The sequence below is a fragment of the Xiphias gladius genome, chromosome 15 (assembly GCF_016859285.1).
Source record: "Xiphias gladius isolate SHS-SW01 ecotype Sanya breed wild chromosome 15, ASM1685928v1, whole genome shotgun sequence".
NCBI lineage: Eukaryota > Metazoa > Chordata > Actinopteri > Istiophoriformes > Xiphiidae > Xiphias > Xiphias gladius.
The window spans coordinates 15,023,509-15,039,632 of record NC_053414.1 but is presented as its reverse complement, the minus strand read 5'-3'; the positions used below and the strand labels follow the sequence as shown (position 1 = coordinate 15,039,632).

Genomic DNA, 16,124 nt, shown 5'->3' with positions numbered 1-16,124 from the left:
AATTGTGACCATGATGACGAAGATCTGGTACACTTGCCACTGTGGGGGCGCCATTTCAGGAGACGCTCTAATTGGCTGTAACCAAGGGTAGGGACAAATGCCCTGTATGGTTGTTTTGGTCAGAGGACTTGTTGAGATATCCCTATAAAGGATAATGTATCTCTAGCAAGTTTTTTTTTTTTTTTAAATAATGGAGACAACATTCTGTTAGATATTACCTGAAAAGGAAAAATAAAAGACTAATCATCAATCTTGGGAAACATTAGTAAGAATATAGTAAAGGAGACTTTTGGTATTTTAAAGTGGCATTCTACCACTTTTACTGAATATATAGATCTGTATACATGTTCTGGAGAGTACCACTCAGCCTGTGAAAACAGCTGTAGGCTCCAGAGTTTCTGGAGCTTAGTAGGTACAAAAATCAGGATACTTTGGCCTGTGCTGGATATTTTTTTTTTGTCTTTCTCTCAAGTACTCCAACTTTATGAAAATGCAATACCAAATCACTGCAGGTACAGTGGAGCCCAAAAGTCTGAGACCACTTTCCATTTAAAATGTGGTCTCAGAATTTTGGACCCCACTGTATGTTTTCATCACAAGCTGCCATATACAAATAATACTCAACAAATTCTAAAACTCTTTAAATAAACAGAATAACAAAAAATTGCTTGAAAAAGTAGACTTTATTTCTTAAGACAAAAATGACATTTAAAGCAAAGTCAAAGTTAATTAATAAAGATATGCAGCATAATTCTTAGACACTGTGAAACTGTAGCCTTACAAAGTGCTCCATTTCCACAATACCATTGAAAACTAATTCTGTATTTGATATCTGAGAGAAGATGGCTGCTGACGGATTTTACAACAGGTTATTGTTAATCTACGATGACTATAAAGTAAAGCAGATCATTCCTCAGAAATAGGTTTCATTCTATGCAGATGGCCATGTTGTAATGTAGTTTACTATTGCAACATTATTCTTAATAAAAAGTGGTTATTTTATGATTTTGTTAGCATTTTATTTTAACTTAACTAAGAACATATGAAACAGATGTTCATTCCTAATCATTTAGGGTCAATGGTTCCACCGCAGGTGTCTGAATGTTAAGGAGGAAGGAAGAGTCTTGTCTCCTTTCCATGCCTCTCATCCACCTCACACCTTTGCTGGCATCTGCAAAGACATATAAGATGTTTAATGCAAGTATGATTAATTTCACACACTCTCCCCCTACGGATGACATTTTCTATACATTCACGCCATTAGTCATATGTCATTTCCGATATGTGCATTAATTAGCAGCAGAGCTCTTACTAAACTTTGATCAATTTAAAGTGACTTATAGATTTGTAATTACCTGGTTTATCTGCGTGGGTTGGTCCTGCTGCAGAGGTTGCAGTGGATCCTGGGATGGGAGAGGATTGGCATCAAATGATGGAATCTGAAAAAAAGAAAAGAAAAACAACAATTCTATGAGAGAAAAGTGAAGAAAGACTCACAATCAATCAACTGAATATCTCTAAAGCCCATTGAGATTATATGTTTCGTTTTTTTCTTTTTCTCACATTCAGGGTTTGCTGGGGAATATTTTGAGGAGGATATTCAAACGGGAGAGCCTGTGGAAAAAAAACAAATTAAGGTGGTGAATAAAATATGCTTTTAGAAAGAAACAAAAAAAACAGTAAAAGGCATAATGAGGATTTAGACGAGATAATGTCTTCTTTTTTTCACCTGAGGGGCGTTTGTCATTGGTGGGATGTTTGTGATTATCTGAAACAGAAGTAAATACACTCATATAGTTCTGCATCATGTAAAATGACATAGGAGTCATTCCATATTCACATTATGTATTATGTAAAATCTCAGAGTTTAAAATGTTTACCCTTTGTTGAGAGAAGTCATAGGGGTAGTACTGCAAATGTAACAACACAACAGCAAAAAAAATCAATAAAATGTGTTCCAACAAGTAGTTTATTGTACCAAACCTGCTCCTATAAGCAGCAACTGAAGTGTTTTCAGTCGAAATATTGTCTGCGATCTAAATGAAAAAGGAAAGAAAGACCAAAAAAAAAACACAGCACTTACGACTTCAACGCTTTGTCTGCCAGGTGGCTGAGGAATGGAATATTTGATGAAACCATGATAAGACTGCAGTAAGAGAGAAGGGAAAAAAAGAGAATCAAAGAAAAGTAGTGAACAGTTTGGGGGTTTTTTTTTTTACCCAATTTTTTAAAAAGAGAATATGTTTCTGAAAAATGTATGTTTACTTACCTGGCCAGCGTTTGATCCACCTACACCACCAGGAAATCTGTGGGGATAAATCTTTAAAAAAAACAAAACACAAGTATACATGAGCGTACTGTAAGCATAATTCGTAATTACAACGAGCAATATTTCATTTAAAAAAAATCTAAATCTAAGTGAAACTAAAGTCTGCATATGGAGTAAGAAAGAGTGTGACATACTAGTTCCACACTGTAAGCGCCAGGGATTCCAGTTTGTGGAAGAGGCTGACCAGCTGCGAAGGGATTGTTCACCTGAATGGTTGTAAAATTGTGAAAATTGTCAGAGGACAGTTGATTCAGCTCTGAACTCTTTCTGCACCACGTCACATCTGTGTCCCAAGAAGCCCTTTCTCAGCAGCACCATATATCATTCATTTTTGCCATGCAAAAACAACAACTTTTGACACAGAAGTTAAACAGCTCACAATGTATGGACATGATTACCTGTGTGGGTGGTACCTGTTGTCTGGATCCTGTGTAATGAGTCAGGTAATGAAAGGGAGACTGAAAATAAAGACAGAAACAGAAACCGTTTGATAATGAAATCTAAATAATCGTCAAGTCAAGTCAAACAGAACTGAGAGAATAAAGTTCCCACTGCATGAGAGAAACCTTTGTCAATTTTTACAGACTTACGGGTACAGCTGAGGCTGTGCTAGCCAGACAGAGGCAGAGGATGACAAATTTCATTTTTGCAGTTTCCAAGTCCTACAGACAGAAAATTCATCATTAGAAATCAGAAAAATCCAACCAAAGTCACACTGGATGGTTGCTTTCGTATTAGAAGACCATCCATGAGCAATGTTCAACTCACCTTCTACGAAAAAAAGACCACCAACCTGGAGACTGATGAATGATGCAGATGATACCACTCGTATCTTCCTTTGGATTTTATAGGGTGCCAGCTGACCTGAGAGCCAATCACAGTCGGTGATGACGTAACCCAATGAGTAGGTACAGTAACCCAATGAGTAGGTACAGTACAGGTGTCTAGTCTTCAGCTTTACTAAATGACCAGTGGTCAAATCCACTTTCTGTGTAATAGCAGACTCTGTTTGATTACACTGTCTAGAGTAGAGCACACCTTCACTCTGCCTGCTCCTCATTCTGCCATCGCAGCAGTTTTATTGCATCCGCACTGCAGCAGTACTGTGGTATAAATATCTGAAATGGCAACATTATGTCTATAACTTACATAAATGTAGTATTCAATGAAAAATTGTTTGTTTTCCAGTTGCTTGAGTATTCATTGTGTTTCTAAATCGGAACAGCAGGAGAGCAGAGCAACCTCACACAGACGAGTCTATCAAGGCAACTGAGGATAACAGTAATGAAAGTGTACAAAGAAAAGAGAATTAGAAACTATTTACACATTTAAACAATCTGAAAGTAGAGTAAAACGTTCTTCATGTATTAGCCAGAATAATCTTCAAATGTTATTGGATGTGTGTTTGTTTAGTTGTAAATATTCAGCTTGTGGAGAATGACTCAAAATGTTGAATTACAGAGTAATACATTACAGAAACTTGTAATAACCTTATTCCAAAATGCTAAATTTAATTCAAGATTTAGTTTTGATGACACTGTAATCAGATACATGAGAATTTTAAAGTGAATGGAGCATGTATGTATGTTTTAGAATAACATTCATTTCATGTACAATAGCTATTTGATGTAAAGAACCAGAAGAGAATGAATAAGTTCCTTTTATTTATTAGGAAGCATGAAGACAGATAATTTGATTGAGGAAACATGTTGCATGCTTATGCATAAAATGGGATAAAAAACGAACTCACATTTCATTGCATAGGATCATTTTTTATTACATAAGACATAAGACATAGCACTTTTTCACTTTTTTTTTTTTTTTTTTTACATTGGAAACCATAGCACCATATGTTTGTAAAAAGAAATTTTTTCTTTTCAAAGGCATGACACCATATACTTCATGCTTTGGGAAACAGCAGCGTTGGCTGGTCATCTTTCACTGGGGTAAGCTGTGGGTCTAGCACCGGTCACCTGAAGTGGGTGGAAACGCAAATACATCTTAACTGTTACTTGTGATGACAAAACTTTCATGTTTTCAAAGACACTCAGTCATTCAGGAAAACAATATATGATGATTTTTTTTCAGGAAATCATTTTGCTACAACCTATAAGTCTAAATTATGCAGTGATACAGTGCACTCTATGTGCCACGTAAATGAGTGAATGGGCGTATACCTGTACGCGCACAAACGTGCACATCCTGTTGACTCTGATTTTTTAGTCATCGTCGTCATCATCATCACCGCTGGGTATGGCAGCCTGAAATGACAGAGGTGTCTGATGAGCCAATCAGACGGGAGTGAGGATAGTCTCTCGCATGTCTGCAGTCAATGTTTCTCAACCCCCCAGTAGAAAATAGTTGGAGGACTTATTAGAATGAGCCCGTTGCCCTAAACTCCACTTCAATTCAATTTCAGTTTCCTACCTGTTGTAGCCATTTGAGTCTATTATTCCAATCAACCTATTTAAATGATCGACAGCTGATGTTGACTAAGTCTTACTGGTTCAAGAAACTTAAATGGCTCAAAATGCAAATCCATAAACGTTCTTACAGAAGCACCAGCAGCAACGATAGGTTCAATGGGTGCAGCGGGTGCAGCGGGTGCAGCAGGAGCAGCAGGAGCAGCAGGAGCAGCAGGAGCTGCGGGCGCAGCTGGAGCAACAGGAGCAGCTGAAGCAGCAGGCGCATATCTGGCTGGGGGGGCAATCAAGGCATGGGGGGGGCAGCAGAAGAGCTGGAGAAAGAGATGAGAAAGATAAAACATCATTTGTTCAAAAAAACCTCACTTGACTTCTGTCAGAGAAATTAAAATCTGCAGACACCTACCATCTCCTTGATCTCTTTGCCGTTTGGATCGAAGATCTCTTGCTTGATGAAACCCCGTACCTTCCGGTGAAAATACATGCGGGCACACACGTGGTTAAAAGTGGAACGCTTCAAATATAAGCTTTACTCTGCGGCTTAAATGTGGTCTCTAAAACTGTGTCCAAAACTTTGTTGGACTGGCTGGATTATTAATTTCAATCAGATGGTACTGTAGGCTTTCAGGGCATCTTAAATTCCTTTAATTAAGCATCTGAAAACTAGCATAAGCACACTCAATATTTTTAAATAAATATCAAGCTATACTGTGTCACTCACAGGTCCTGCAATAGGCTGTCCTTGGGCATCAACCGGAAGCAGCTGGAAATGAAAACAGTCAAGATTATGCCAAGATTAATGCCAATTTTAAATCCTGGCTATAGACCCACCTTTTTACCATTGGGTTTAAGTCACCTATATTATTATTGTAACTATAAAATTGTTTGGATGTTGTGTAGTCTGCTGCAGCTATTTACATTACCTATAGTTGTATGGAAAGTATATAGTACTGCCCAACCTTTTGCATATGCACGTTAAATTCATGAAATTAAAAAGTAACATTGCATTAACATATGAAGAAGGCTCATTTTCTAAATGATTGCTGCAGGGGTTGTATTTACTTCTTTGCACTTCACAAAAATCAACTCAATATGTCATTTGCATACAACTGTATTTACTTTTTATTATTTAATTCCATTTTCTGTAAAGCATTTTTGTCAAAACCTGTTGTTTTTAAATATGACTCGGCTAGACATAAATGTGTAAAACAAACAATATCATTTAGCTCTTACAACTTCCAGGGTTCCAGCTGGAGCTCCAGCAGGGATGGCCTGGGCTGCCTGTAAAGATCATATTAATCATATTAATGTGTACATGAGTGTGGGTTACAAGAAAAAGCAGCAAACTTCAAGTAAAAGAGCCATCAACAGGCTCGGCTGTAGACAATTGCATCAGTGGTCAACAGTTAATAGCGGACCTTTGTGTAGAGCCTATTCAGTAATGCTTGAAAATGTGTCTTTTGCTGTGGTTTTTTACGTGTTTGCCATACACATGCCATGACATAAACCGGTGGATGTGAGCTGCGTCTTACTGCACCTGAGCTGGAGCGTGACGGATGTCAAACTCCATGAACCTCTGCTGCTGTAAGGAGGAATTAGAAGAGAAAAGATTGCAGCTTCTTTGGATTGAAGGTCAGTGTAAAAAATAATTTAGACAAACTTTTTTTTTTTATAGTTGAGTATATATTGAGTAACCAATGTGGACAAGAAATCCTTACAATGCTCAGAAAAAATGAAAATTTGAACATCTTTAAGTCTCTATATGCTGATTAAGATTATGCGATTATGAAAAGTCCCAAAACTGCCACTACATTGACCTCAAGGTCAGATTGTTTTATTTACAGCCCTGTACATTGTGGTGACATGTAGTGCTGAAAGGTGTGTGTGAGAAATAAGAGAAATATTTTATGTACGAAATATTTAGAAATAGATGATATTTCCTTACAGGGGCACAGACAGCCATCCCAAGGATGCAGGCGGCGAGGACGATGAATTTCATCTTGAATTAAGCTGTCAAAGAGAGTGAAACAGATCATTACTTTATATTGCTCTTAAGAAAAGTCATATGATATTGGTTGTCTACATTACCTTTCCTTTCAGGCAGCACACGAGTACTGAAGGATTGTGGAGGACAGGTGTGATTAGCGGAGAGAGATCTACTCCTATTTATTTGCTGACAAAACAAAGGATGAGCAAACCTTTGACGGGTATTGGTGATGAGCCAATACTTTTTTTTATTTTTTAAGATTACAAAATTGGCAGCTATCTTACGAGACATCTCGTAATACATTTTTGGCTTGAAACGCACATCAATCACATTTGATCCCTCAATGATGTGTTTTATCAGATGGCCCCTTGCAACATCTTTTACACTTGGGGAGGTCAACGGGGTTGAATAGGAATCAAACTTTTTCAAGGGAATGGATATTTAACCTAATAGCTGTAAAACATGTTTCTAAAATATCACATCTCATCATAAGACCTCTTGTATACCTTTATAATAGGTCATATATTGTATTATAGCTGATGATGATTGGATGGTGAATATTATGATAATATGACAGTCTTTCCATTTCAGTTTTCCTTCACAACATGTTTTAGGCCTGTTCATTTTGACTCAAACTCATGCACCTTTTGTTAAATTTAGACTGATTTAATGGCTGATGTAGTGGAACAGTAACAGCTCTCTCATCTGAGCCGGTGGGGACACTTAAGTGCTGCACTTGGGCCAAAATCCTTTAACTGCTAAGACAATTTCTGAGCATGATGATTAGACAACCACTGTGTCCACTCCCCTTACATTATGGTGTTTCTGGGCAGAAAAAAACACTGGGTAGTTTCATTGTAGTTCTCATACAGGGGAGGTATTTTCAGGTTCACACATTCAGTGTTTGTGAGAACTACTCCAACTTTATGAAACATGATTAATTTTTAAAGACCAATAAAGGACAAAGTGCATTTTCTTAATATGTGCCTTGTGTTTATAGCAAAGACTGCTGTATGGCTGCTCTGAATGTGTCTCACTGTAGGAACATAATCAGGGTGTTGTTGAGAAAATCAGGTGCAACAAAGAAAGTTAAAGACAAAGTGCCAAATTAATGGCATGCACATCAAACTGAATCTATTGAACTTGCTCTATTATTTTTATATTAACAATAGATCAAATAACAACATAGATAATTATCTCCTGACTCTCCAGTTCTTCTCAGCGTTTTGGAGCGTTTCATCGACACCTATCTCATTATTTTGGTTTCATGACCCAACATGTTCATCTAACTGCCCAGCGCCAAACAGCAGACAGCCAAAGATAGCGACTAGCTGGTGAACATATGGAGCATTTAGGAGTTTAACAATTTCCCAGCTATTTCCCTCAGGAGTGGGTGGAGACCAAAACAGAGCTAAAATAAGAGTAAATAATGGATGTACATTCATCAGGTAGCCAGAAACACGACTCCAAATTAATCCTAATGTTACTTTGTGTCTGCAAAGCATCTGTCTGTGTAGCATTTTCACCATATTAACTTATAAGGTGAGGTCAGTGCTGCTCGCAGCTTTTTTCTGCTGCACCCAAGTGGCCAAAAAATGTGTTAATGCAGGTTTAAAAATTAAATCACGAAAACAAACAAAGAGTGCACATGATTTAAAAAAGGGAAACAGTTCAGGTTTGATACAACTGTTCATTTTTATTGGATAATATTTATTAAAAAGAAAAAAATAATAATAAGTAAATAAAAGTTAGTAAAAGGCTAAGATTGAAGATGAGAATCTTCATTGTCAGTTTTCACCAGTAATGTTTTTTACTTTAAATAACTTTATGAGTTATCTCTGCTGGTGGCTGAGGTCTCAGACATGGTTTCCCTGTGGGTTGGAGTTTGGGTTGAAAAGGGGTTTGGGCAGTGGTCGCCTCTTGCGCTGCTTTCTCCAAATGTGCAGGGCTGCTGTTAGCGTTCGGCTGTGGTCCAGTGCTGGTCTGCCCATGCGTCCGTAGGACTCCGTCTGACGAGGTCACCACCATTGGTGCAACACCTGCCTGGCTCACAGGTTGAACAGCTCCTGTAGGCAGGTTTGTAAGCACATTGGGCACATACATGCCCAGCTGGCCCATTTTAGCAGCCGTCTGAAACAGAAAGGGGAGGAAAGATACAGTGCAGTCAGAGGCGAAGGAGGGAGTACAGTTGGCTCACTGATAGGATCACTGAGTTCACTGAGCAGATTTGTACAAGCGATAGATAAAAATCTTGGCTGTGCTGCTGTACCTCAAGCTCCTCTGAGCTAAGACTGCCACGTGCAGAGTTCTGGTAAAGAATGAAAGCACAAGTAAAATAAAACATCATCAAAAAGAAATTTGTAAAACTAAAAAGACCATTGATTATGTTAATATCCAAATTTACAGTGTTTGTAAATTGATGTTGCATTTACCATGGGTTGCTGGAACATGTATACAATTTTGGGAGTCTGTGAATGGAAATTAGACTGATTATAATGCAACTTTTACTTTCCCCTAATTTTTTTGGCATATTTTCAAGGAGAAGATGTCATCTTTTTGTTATACAAAATGAGCTTTCCTGTCAGGTTCAAGTTTATAAAGGTACATTAGAGAAACCTGTTGTTGCTGTAATGGCTGAGGTGGATCTCCTGAAGGAGCAGTTCCAGAGGGTGTTTCTGCAGATAAGACTGGACTGTTTGGAGGTTGATTTGCTGGCATTTTTGGGAGAGGTGCTTTAAGAATCATTGGGAAACCATATGGAGAAAACTGGGGGAGAGAAACATGACATTTGCATTTTAATTTTTGTCGCAGTTTCAGTACTGAGAGAAGACAAAAATGCAATTCTAACCCTCTCCTACACCAAACAACAGTCAGTTAAAGGATTACAATTACAATATCACCTGTGGCAAAAAAAAACACACAAGAGAGAAAACAACATTTAACTTTTCATCTCAGTCATAAATCAACTGACAGACTGTGACAAAGTACAGATCTGTTCATTCCACAACACTGTCTGTTACGAAAGAGCTTCAAGTTGTTTCAGGTTTCCTATATGGTACATGTTGAAAGCACATGTGACGGAATAACAATCCTAAACTGCTTTGTAGAAATATGTTTAAGCCCCCCCCCCCAAAGTGAAATCTTTCAAGCTGGATCGTGGTCGGAAGATATTTTTGTTTCTATAGTCTATAAAACAGCACAGCACAGTTAGAGCTATGTCTCAGAAAACACAGACAGTGTGTTACTTAATAATATATTACCATCTGATTTCTGAATGGAGATGAAAACAGAGGGATGTATCCGTAGGGGGGGGGGACCTGAAAACAGCAACAAAACAAAATCAAAATTAGCTATAAATTATTGTTGCTGTAAACAATAAAATAACAGATGATAGCTGTAAATAAGTGTTAAATATTTTGCTTTGTTTGCTGTCATTTTCAACCAGATTATGTTTTTTTTTTTTCTTTATGTCTTACCAGAGGCTGCTGTGGGAGTGCCAGCTGGTTAGGAGGCTGAGATCCATGGATGCTCGGCTGTAGGGGGATGATCATCAGACTGTCCCCAGGTAGAGACAAGGCATAGTGTTGCAGTGAAGGAACAAGCTGGGTGCCACCCTGGGGACCCTGCTGCTGGGGGACCACAGGCTGTGGTTGCCCCACACCGGGGGAAAGCGGTGCTGGAGTCTGATCTTCAGGTTTCTGGTTTGTGGCTTCAACAGGCTGAGCTTGAGTGGCTCCTCCTTGTGACAGCAGGGGAGGAAGGACATTAGGATGGACCTGAAAGCATAAAAGAAAAATCACAAAACAACCAATGTCACAGCAGACGTCAGATAATTTGATTTAAATTTTAATGTAATGTAGAAAAATAACAAATGTTAAACTGAAAAATGCAGGAAAAGCATTTCAAACATTTGAGTTTACTTACTGGTACTGCCGACACTATTATGGTGAAACATGACAATAGGAAAATAGTAATCATTTCCAGAGATAAAACAAAATCAATATGGTTCTGAACTGGTTCCCGCAAGACAATGAAAGCTGTCAAGGAATGTCTACTTAGAGCTCTTTTAGTAAATTCAATGAAACTGCATGGAAGGGAACACTGACTTATGCGCTGCTACCAGAGCGAAACAACCAATCACACGACAGAAAAAAACAGACAAATTCAACCTAATCTTTTCCTGAGGTAGAAACCAAAGAAAATCCACTGAAAACTCTAAACTGCCTGTTTTTCCTCAATTATGATGCTGTAATGTCTACAGAAATTAATAAACAGACACATAAGAACCCAGGACTTGTGGTTTTCCTGTTATTCAGATCACCTGTGGTTCGGCTGATGTGTCAAGAGTCTCACTGTTGTAATTATGGTCAAACCAAATGTGCGTAATGTGCAAGTAAACTGAGAAAAAAAGATGAATAAGGGAACGGGAGAAAAGTAGGCATAAGGTTTCAGTCACGGACGTTTGCCAGGTATCAAATTTACAATATAATACTCTAGTAGACCATTTGATTGTAGCCTGTGGTACAAATACAAAGCTGTTGTTTTATATTGTGAACTTGATGCCTGACAAAAGTCCATGACCGAAACATATCTTTAATAAACTTAGTGCTGGCAGTGTGCAGAAATGTTTCTTTTACACGATTTCCTTTCCCAACACACCCGGTGTGCATTACACAACTTAGTTAACAGTTAGTTAACAGCAAGTATAAAATATTACTAAAGCTAATAAACCCACAAATGACCATTCAGAAAGCACCTAAAGTAGAAATTTTCGAAAATATAAAACTACTTTTATATTACTTTTAACTACTTTTAAAGCATGAGCCTTAGTGACAAATGCTTCAGAAAACTAACATAAAGGGTAAATATATTAGTGCAACACACATGGTAATCAATGAAACACATCTTAATTCTGGAATTGTAACACATATCATAATCAAAGACTGTCTGATTTGCTTAAATTTTTTGGTGTACTCATTCTGGTCTACACGATGCCAAAGACGTACCTGAAATCAAGACACAGAGGATAGGGCAAACCTATGGCCTAGTCACAAAGTGGTGCTCTTTGAAAATTTAATGTATATCCTTTCAGCTGCACAGAGTCAGAGATTGCAAGTGTAAACAACTGTGCAAGTGGGCAGGCAAAAGTAGAGGCCAAAAGAATGTGTTTTTCCTTTTACTGTCGGTCAAGGATCTAAATTTCATCCAAGAACGGTACTGTAACAGCGGGAGGATTCAGTGTTGTGAGCGGAAAAGAACAGGATACTCTCAACCTTAAAATATATCTAGGCCTGCATGGTGTGCAGTTCATTGGATAACAATCTTTATGGTTTTGTTTTTTTTTTAATGTTTTCTACTACAAAGTCAACCACCCATTAAAATGCAACGGTTGTTTAAATGTGTCAAATAAATTAGGAAGTAATTCATTTCCTTATATTTTGTTTACTCATGCCGTTCTCAGAATTACAGGTGCTTCTTGAGCCCCTCCCAGGACGCACTGTGAGGCAGGTTAATGCCCTGGATATATCATTAGTATATTATAGGGCCAACACTATTAGACAGTCAGACACTCGCTCTTATTCAAAGATTAATTCCTGTGCATAACTTAAAATGTGAAATACACCTCATGGTTTTGGGATGTGAGAAAAAACTGAGCAGCTCTAGTACAGTATTTAAACAGATACAGGAGTACATATTTATACATTGTTTCACATTTGATAAATGGCAATGTCTTGTGGGATTGGTCAAATGACTGATGGACTAACTATACTTTAAAATACAATTATGGAACTTGTGCTTTGGATATTCTTCGGACTTACAAAAAAGAAACATACAAATTTTCCTTGGCAAAGTGAGTCTATGCTGCGGTATGTATGGTCACTAATGAATAATCAACAATATGTGAAAAAAAACTGAAAAGATGAAAAGCAGCTTAGTCTAAGACAGATGTTTGTCAGATCTGATCCAAAAAAAAAAAAAGTCAGGAAATGTCCATCTCATGGAGAGAGCGCCTTAGCTCTTTATCATTTAGTGAAATAACAAACAGGTGAGAGTGGAGAGATAAAGTAGTTCATTTGTTTTCAGAGTTGCTGAATATCAAAACCGAAGTGAGTGACGAGCCAACCTGGTTTTGCACACGGAACGCGTGTAAAATTATTACTGTAATTAGAATAAGATATAACATCCACCCACTTGGTTCAAAAGATGTAAAATCTATGGTATTATTTAATATCAATGCTATATAATTATTTCTACCTATTATTATAATAATGTTTTATGCAGCAAGGCAATGAACGCATGACATTGCTGACAGGTATCGGTCATATTGGGTGTCTAGAAACAGATAGATGCCACCATGATCATTGATAAAAGTACATTTTACCACAAAAATTACCTCCACAAGGATCTTGTTTCCAATTAAAAATGTATTTTTAAAACCTTGACACCCTCAAAATTATCAAATACAAATTATAAAACATGCAAAAGACAAGATTCAGTGCATGATTCAAAAGTGTCTGGTTACACCAGCCTCTGCCTGTTGTTTGGCTGGTTGACATTATTTAGCTAAGTTTGCAAGTTAAATTGATGTTGCCAAACAAACTTTGAAATAAAATTACATTCAGAATGAGTAGTTGTGCAAAACCCAGTGTGTGGGCACACACATAAAACATGAAAGAACTGTGTTGTAAGTTGTATATTAAGAAACAGGCGTATATTAGTGAATGTTAATGTGGTGGTACATATTTTTGTCAGAGTTTCTGTGATAAATGCAGCAAAGAGTCGACAGTGCAGAGCGGTGAATGAAAATACTGGTCAAGAGCCTGAGTCATGATTTTTTTAAAAATACAGTCCCACAGACTTCACTGATGATGCAGACAACCGGGTATTACAGGCTCAGCACTCATCCCACTCTTAAGCCGTGTTGATCCGGGGATGGTAATGTGCGTGCCCACTGAATGGATATTACAGTGGCGTGTCGTCAGCATCCTCCCACAGGTGTCTCCAAGACCAAACTCCTACAAAGCTCATAATTACACCGTGACTAAATGCCTGTCTCTACTTTATATCTTCCAGACATTCGTTACACTTTTGTATGGACTATGGTATGGTATGATATGATATGATATGATATGATATGATATGATATGATATGATATGATATGATATGATATGATATGATATGATATGATATGATATGATATGATTTGATATGATTTGATATGATTTGATATGATATGATATGAAAAAGAGTTAAACAAGATATTATGATGAAAAAGGTTACAAAAAGTGGTAAACATGAAAGCAGTTAACAGCGAGATACATAAGAATGTGGAAATGTTGCTGAATCAATACTGAGGTGTAAAAGCAAACAAGTACATCTATATTTTTGTAAAAGTCAATAAATCCAGTTCAAACGTGGCTTCAAAATCACAAATTATCTGAAACATTCATAAATGCAAAAACACACAGACACAGCATGCATTTCTATATATTTCTATACCACTGAGTACCCTTTCTTTCGTTGGAGGATGAAAGTAAAGTATTTCAATCAGATATTCCTGCTCCCAGGTCAGCACAGTTCACCCGTTGTCTCCTCGCGGGGTCTCGGTGGAAGGAGCAACTGTGGTTTGGGGTGTCTGCGGACTTGGGGTTGTGGTTGGGTTTGGGTTTGGTTTTGGTGCTGGGGGTGGAGTTGGAGGTGGGACAGGAGGAGGTGGTGGCCGCGGCCACAGACCAGGAAACAGAGGCCAGAAGGGGAAGGAAGGCCAGGGAGGGAGGGGCTTGGGCCAAAGCCCCGGGAAACGATCGCCACTCTGAAGCCAGACAAAATAAGCACAATATATTATTTAAATAATTATTGTTAAATAATTTTGACAAAAACAAGGTTGTTTTGCTGTAATCTCATTATTGTTGATAAATGATAGGATTAATTTAATTCTTACCTCATCACTGTCAGACTCACTGCTATAGTGATGAGAATTCATTCTTACCTCATCACTGTCTGAATCACTGCTATGATAAAAATGACAATTCTGCAAAAAAGTTACATAAAATACAGTTTTTTTTATTCAAATTAGCTGAAAATCATTCATAAGTTACAGAATGTACAGCATGAAAGAGTAGGTATTGATTTTTTTTTGTACTTACAGCTACAGGGGAATTGATCAAGTAGAAAATCATCAGAAGAAAATACATCTTGCACTTCAAACTGCAATTCAGATCCCTTGAAAGTTATAGCTCCCTGCGTGCCCCTGTAGAGTACGAGTGTAAACAACTTAATAATGACTTAAATATCCAGCTTGTGTATTCTACCGTCAAGCTGGTCCCTTCGGGAAAATCCATTAGCTTTTAAACAGCCTCGGCGTGCCCACATTGGTCTCACATTTTAAAGGTGTGTTACTTCATCTCCGATGTGGTTGGTTTCATGGCCGCCTCCGGAGACAAAACCAAAATAGGCGTGAACACAGTCTCATTACCTAACTACACAGTGTTTTTGTAATATTAAGGTCCACGTCCTGTTTATAATCCTGATAGACTTAAAGTATTTTCCAGCACACGCTGAGCTGAATTAAACATTAAGCCCAGTTAGTACAGCTGACCACACTCACACTTCACTTCCCCGTGTTTAAAGAATACAGTGTTTGAACTCAGGAAAATGCAGGACACCAACCTGCTGCGCTACAGACAATACAATTGTATTTGGAAAATAATTTTAAATATTTGCTATCGAAGTCAGGGGAGATTGATGTGTTTTTTTAAGCTCTCCATACAGTACTTGCGAAACAGTAATATCTGTTGCCTTGGGTTATATTTCCACCGGCAAAATAATACTTGCTCAATCCTTTCGAAATACTGTAGTCATCTTGTTTACTCATGCTGGACCTCATTTATGTTCTCTGTAGAAGTCATTAAATTTAAAACCTGTCGCAAGTGTCATCAGTGTGAGATTTCTTCTCTGACTGTCTGGAGATTAAATAGCTCTTATTTCCCAATGATGGGCAGACGTGTGAGGACCAACGCTGGTTTGAAAACATTGATATGGACTGAATAAAAGCAGAGGACTGATAGTTCAGAGTACAGTGAAATTTATATTTAATACTTCTTGTGATGTAAGATTTCATGCTTCACAGTCAATCCTGTCAATGTTATCAATGTAATGAGAAAAAAAAATTGGAATTAATTTTCCACCAAGTTTAAAAATGTTCATACAAGACAACTGTGAAAAACATTAAATAACCATGTATTTAATTTCTTGCAGCAACCACTCAAATACCCCCCAACAATATCCAGTCTTGCAATAAAATGTCCACTCACAACAAAAGCAGGATTATTGCGCCTGACCCTGGCTCTGTCCCAAGGTAGAAACTCTGAAGCTCACTGGTTA

General features: G+C 37.7%; 1 protein-coding gene across 1 annotated transcript; it reads right to left on the bottom strand.

The window, feature by feature from the left end:
* Nucleotides 1-747: 747 nt before the first annotated feature.
* Nucleotides 748-6,751, bottom strand: scpp5 (secretory calcium-binding phosphoprotein 5). The gene is made up of 15 exons (XM_040146836.1): nt 6,698-6,751; nt 6,290-6,334; nt 5,986-6,033; nt 5,159-5,218; nt 4,884-5,066; nt 2,920-2,991; nt 2,728-2,787; nt 2,464-2,535; nt 2,270-2,320; nt 2,084-2,146; nt 1,881-1,910; nt 1,730-1,768; nt 1,564-1,614; nt 1,356-1,439; nt 748-1,171 (listed from the first exon to the last, which is right to left on the bottom strand). Exons 1-15 carry the CDS (start codon nt 6,749-6,751, stop codon nt 1,154-1,156), a joined length of 930 nt encoding a protein of 309 aa, XP_040002770.1. The 3' UTR covers nt 748-1,153.
* Between the last annotated feature and the right edge of the window lie 9,373 nt (nt 6,752-16,124).